The sequence below is a fragment of the Phocoena phocoena genome, chromosome 12 (assembly GCF_963924675.1).
Source record: "Phocoena phocoena chromosome 12, mPhoPho1.1, whole genome shotgun sequence".
NCBI classification, from domain to species: Eukaryota; Metazoa; Chordata; class Mammalia; order Artiodactyla; family Phocoenidae; genus Phocoena; species Phocoena phocoena.
The window spans coordinates 57,246,861-57,252,860 of NC_089230.1; the positions used below are offsets into that span (position 1 = coordinate 57,246,861).

Genomic DNA, 6,000 nt, shown 5'->3' on the forward strand with positions numbered 1-6,000 from the left:
AGGTGGTATACTCAACAGCAATAAAGTCTTAGCAAACAGGAAATCAAAGCCTATCAGGAAACCTGTAGTATATATTAAAGAAATACAAGGAAAATCAAAACTAAAGTATTCGTGTGCTTTTAAAAACTAACTTAGAAGGTAACAACAGATAAAACAGCCAATATAGAGAGAAGTTTTCTTGACTGATAGTGATATTTGCCACATATTTATAAATGTTAGAAAAAGATGACAGTTAATTATCTGAGGACATTAGGTTTATTTTTGTACATCTTTTCTATAGACTTAGGAATTCATTCATTTATTCATTCATTCAACAATGATAGGGTCTTCCCCGGTGGTCCAGTGGTAAAGAATCCACCTTCCAATGGAGGGGATCCCTGGTTGGGGAACTAGGATCCCACCTGCCCCAGGGCAACCAAGCCCACACACCACAGCTACTGAGCTCACGTGCCTCAACAAGAGAGAGAAAACCCACAAGCCACAACTAGAGAGAAGCCGCATGCGTCAGCGAAGATCCTATGTGCCACAACTAAGACCCGACGCAGCCAAAAAAATAAAGAAAATAAATTTAAAAAAAAAAACAAAAACTGGGCTTCCCTGGTGGAACAGTGGTTGAGATTCCGCCTGCCGATGCAGGGGACATGGGTTCGTGCCCTGGTCTGGGAAGATCCCACATGCCGCAGAGCAGCTGGGCTCGTGAGCCTGTGCTCCGCAGCGGGAGAGGCCACACGCCTACCGCAAAAAAAAAAAAAAAAAAAAACTGATAAGCACTTACCATCTGCATTTTGATTTCTCACAAATATTTTCAATTAAAAGAGCAGGAATAAAATTGGTAAGATATTTGCTACTCCTTTAATATGTGTCATTTAAATTGGTATTCTCAATATGATAATGCCAAAAAAAATATTTCTCTCTAGAAAGAATCCTAGACTTAGAGGGTTCCTTATGATATATATACAAACATATAGAAATGTTTTCCTTTCAGAATAATTTGCACTGTGAGCAAAAGAAAAACCCATTTTGTACAATAAATGATCAATGAATGACACTGACTGACATCAACAATTGCATCACAACATTTTTCAAGTTGCTTTTATATCCCCAAGTAATGCTCTCTGCCTTAGAAGTCACATAAATGCTATACTAAATGCTCCTCTAAAACTAACCAGTTCAACAAGTTATTTTTTTTTCATTTTAACATCTTTATTGGAGTATAATTGCTTTACAATGGTATGTTAGTTTCAGCTTCACAACAAAATGAATCAGTTATATATATACATATGTTCCCATATCTCTTCCCGCTTGCGTCTCCCTCCCTCCCACCCTCCCTATCCCACCCCTCCAGGCGGTCACAAAGCACCGAGCTGATCTCCCTGTGCTATGCGGCTGCTTCCCACTAGCTATCTACCTTACGTTTGGTAGTGTATATATGTCCATGCCTCTCTCTCTCGCTTTGTCACAGTTTACCCTTCCCCTTCCCCATATCCTCAAGTCTATTCTCTAGTAAGTCTGTGTCTTTATTCCTGTTTCACCCCTAGGTTCTTCATGACATTTTTTTTTTCTTAAATCCCATATATATGTGTTAGCATACGGTATTTGTCTCTCTCTTTCTGACCTACTTCACTCTGTATGACAGACTCTAGGTCTATCCACCGCATTACAAATAGCTCAATTTCGTTTCTCTTTATGGCTGAGTAATATTCCATTGTATATATGTGCCACATCTTCTTTATCCATTCATCCGATGATGGACACTCAGGTTGTTTCCATCTCCGGGCTATTGTAAATAGAGCTGCAATGAACATTTTGGTACACGACTCTTTTTGAATTGTGGTTTTCTCAGGGTATATGCCCAGTAGTGGAATTGCTGGGTCATATGGTAGTTCTATTTGTAGTTTTCTAAGGAACCTCCATACCGTTCTCCACAGTGGCTGTATCAATTTACATTCCCACCAACAGTGTAAGAGGGTTCCCTTTTCTCCACACCCTCTCCAGCATTTATTGTTTCTAGATTTTTTGATGATGGCCATTCTGACTGGTGTGAGATGATATCTCATTGTAGTTTTGATTTGCATTTCTCTAATGATTAGTGATTCAACAACAGTTATTTTAAAACTTATTTTTTAGTGTAGTCAGTAGTCACTCAATGTCCAGAAGGGATTTACAAGAAAGGGGTCACAAGTTTAGGTAATGATTAATACTTCTTTAGGTGTTTTTGAAGGGACTTCACAAAGATTAAAAGCACACTATTTTTACACACAAATAAATGAGTACAAGAAAAACTAGGAAATCTGAACAAGAGCTATGGCTTGTATCACTGGTATTGATATTGTACTTTAGTTTTGAAAAATGCTACCCTTGGGGGAAACTGGGGAAGTGGTGCACAGGATCTCTCTGCTTTATTTCTTACAACTGCATTGAATCCAGAATTAATCTCAATACAAAGAGGTTGATTTTTTAAAAAGCTCACTATTTCTTAGTTGCTCACTACATTTTGCATTAACCACTCCTTATCTTTTCTTTTTTTATTCAGGCATGGAGTTTCTTATCTCATTTGCCCGTGATAGATGTTAGCTTAAGTGTTAAAGGCTGGTGGGATGACTCAGCGGAAGGACACGACGAGCTCTCTATCACAACCGTGACTTCTGACAAACGCAACGACAACAGATGGGTCAGATTGCATGCTGATCAAGAGTATGTGCTTCAAGTCACCTTGCAGAGAGTCAGCCTTGGGTTCCACAAGGTATAGTGTTTGGTTTCCATTCTCAAACGCTTCACACCAGATCCCGGCACGCACCAGCACACATGTCTTTTATATTACTAATGCGTCCGTGCCCTTCACCAATCCCGCTTCCTCAACTGGCCTTAAGCAGCAAGAGTCAGTCTTCTGCAGTTAGTCAGTTCTCCTCATGTGCCATTTTTCAACCCCAGAATCCCCATGTGACATAATAATATAATGCCTGGAGTCCTGGTCTCAAAGTATGGTCTACAGGCTCAGCAGAATTTTCTGGAGTACCTTTAAGAGTGCAGATTCTTTGGCCCTACACCAGGCCGCCTGCACCAGAAACTCAGGACTCTGAAGGGATCTCAAAATCTAGACTTCTACCCAGCACCCCAAATGAAGAAGACGCTAGCTAGACTTTTCCGTGGCTCACTTGCCACATCTGTCTGCTTCCTTCATTAGAATGCATATGAGGGAGCTTTGTCAACGTTCGTACAGGTCAAAAATTTACAGTATTTTTATTTTAAATTACTGTGCTCTTTTCTGTGCACAGTAATTTTCTGTGACACCAAAAATAATTATTGGGCCCTCTAAGAATATTAGTACACAGCATGTGGGCAGATTGGTCTTTAGCCCAAAATAATCGAAATAAGAATTTGCCTTTTCGTTAGCTCAGTGGAGTCAGGGGCTTTCCCATATCTAGAACTAGCCCTCAGGAGTGAGGTTGTAGTTCATTAATACTGTCCCCTCTGTTTTCACACACGAAATGGTCAGTAACTTTCTGTTGGTACAATGTCTTTTCAATACTGTGCCTTTAAGTCCCATCTTATTTGATATCTAATTCTAAAAATCAGTCAGTGTAAGTATGAATTGATTGGCCTCTGGCATTTCAGAGGCTTTAATATGAGCATTTTTAGATGACAGTATATCCCAACTTACAAAAGAAAAGGCAGGGCTTCCCTAGTGGCGCAGTGGTTGAGAGTCCGCCTGCCGATGCAGGGGTCACGGGTTCGTGCCCCGGTCCGGGAAGATCCCACATGCCGCGGAGCGGCTGGGCCCGTGAGCCATGGCCGCTGAGCCTGCGCGTCCGGAGCCTGTGCTCCGCAATGGGAGAGGCCACAGCAGCGAGAGGCCCGCGTACCGCAAAAAAAAAAAAAAAAAAAAAAAGAAAAGGCAGTAGTAATCATACCGATAAAATCATGAGGAAAAAAAACTAAGATTTTTCTTTTTATAGCTGCCGTGTGAGGCGTAAAATTCCCCATTTTACAGAATAATGGAACTTGGGGAGTATAGGAATTTGCCAAGGTCCTAGAGTCAGAAAATATGAGAGCAGGCTGGGAGCACAGAGTTCTCCGATTCAAGTCCCTGTTCTCTTTGCACCTACCATGTGCAGACACGCTGACAGAAGCGAGGCCTGTCACAAATAGCTAAACAATGTACCCCAGCCTCAGGGGGCTCACAGTCTCAACAAAGAGATGCTCAAGCAGCTTATCAGAGTGCCTGGATAAACAGTGTACTGAGGTGTATCTAAGGTACGTTGAGAGCGCTAATTAGAGAGAACTTTATTTTGAGACCTTTGCAAACATTTCTGACAATATTGTAGTATAAGGGTTTTTTTTTACTATAGTATTAGTACTTAAACATTAGATTTAACTGTGCTAGAGAAACTCAAATTTTGTTTTTAAGTGCTGTAAAAATACATTGCTCTCTGACCTCTCTTTTTAAAATGCCTTAAATGAAACAACTCTCTCTAGAATATTGAGTGAAGTCTGATTAAAAGCATGTCATTATTAGTACATTTTACACCATAAATCGTTGTCTTAAGGAATCTCTAGAATAATCTTGGATTTTGTAAAAAATCAATCTAAAATAAAGACGTCAAGTGTTGTCATTATGGTGACAGTTAATCTTGGATGATGGTGATTAATATATTTTATAAATTGTTTGGCTTACAATTTCCCATTCCTCAGAGAAAGGACTTTTTAATATCATCGTATTAGAATATGTGCTTTTTCATGTGAGCTTTATTCTTGGGTGATGGGGGAAGATGTTTATGTGACAGAGTGCGTATTATCTTAAGATCCAGAGTCTAGCCTGGCTTGACTTTTTTCCCCCAGTATCAATTTCTTGCAAATAAGATTTTGGAAGACTTGGTTGATATGTTTGTATCTCAGTTTGTTCATCTGCAAGTGGGGAATTAATTTCATTTATAAGAATGGTGTGAGAAAGATTCGAGGGCTTTCTGTTCTCATGGAGCCACAAAGTAGTGTGGCTAGAGTGTGCTTCGAGAATCTTGAAAAAAGGTAGATGATAGCATATCAAACAAACACACCAAACCTGAAAATTAAACACATCCCAGATACTTAGATGTATGGCCTCCAAGAAAGACAGCGTGGCCTTTTAAGCTCAGCCAAGTGGTATAGAAAATCTAGCCATTAGTAACGCTTTATCTTTCCTTTTTTTTTTTCTGGTTTACAGGGAAAGCAAGACAGCCATGCAGTCACCCCTCGATTTCCCAAATCAAAAGATGAAGGATGGTTTTTGATATTAGGAGAAGTGGATAAGAGAGAACTTATCGCTTTGAAAAGAGTGGGATATGTCCGAAATCATCATGTTGTCTCCATCTCTTTTTATACTCCTGAAGTACCTGGCAGGTAAGCAGAGTCTTACCCCACCAGAGTTCCGAAAGAATTAACCGCAACGGTGATGAGAACGGTGGTTTTACCTTTTCGTTCCTTTTTTATATTCTAGGTATATCTACACACTGTATTTCATGAGCGACTGCTACCTTGGCCTGGACCAGCAGTACGACATCCACCTCCATGTCACGCCGGCCAGTGTTTCCGCACAGGCCGACGAGATCTCCGATGCCCTGACTGACCTCAAAGTGAAGTAACCCGACCCGAACAATCCATTTGAAAGAAGTAGTTGAGAAGCCTGACTGTTCAGTCATCTGGACAAAGTCGAATTACTTGACGTTTGCCTTGGAGGAATCAACTTGCAACCTCAAGGCACTGCGGAAATTGGCTTGGCGGTGGCTGCAGCTCTGACTCGAGCAATGCAGAGTCAGCTGCGGGGGCCTTTTAACAAATGTTGCCTTTTATAACGTTGTCTTCATGGGTCTCTTGATGTGTAAAATGACTACGCCCGTAGGAGAATCTTTCAATTTGTGTATATTGAGATGATACCTAGGAATTATCAAATCTTACTTTTCACAGTGTACTGTTTACAAGAACATCGGCTTCTCTTTTTTTAAGGAAAACTAACTGCACAGGGGC

General features: G+C 40.5%; 1 protein-coding gene across 1 annotated transcript in view; it reads left to right on the top strand.

The window, feature by feature from the left end:
- The window catches only part of ASCC3 (activating signal cointegrator 1 complex subunit 3), a 311,309-nt gene extending 305,691 nt beyond the window's left edge, over positions 1-5,618 (top strand). The window contains exons 39-41 of the mRNA XM_065888766.1: positions 2,534-2,743; positions 5,201-5,376; positions 5,474-5,618. Coding sequence (XP_065744838.1) covers positions 2,534-2,743; positions 5,201-5,376; positions 5,474-5,618 — 531 coding nt within the window. The remainder of the gene's footprint in view (positions 1-2,533; positions 2,744-5,200; positions 5,377-5,473) is intronic.
- Positions 5,619-6,000: the final 382 nt, after the last annotated feature.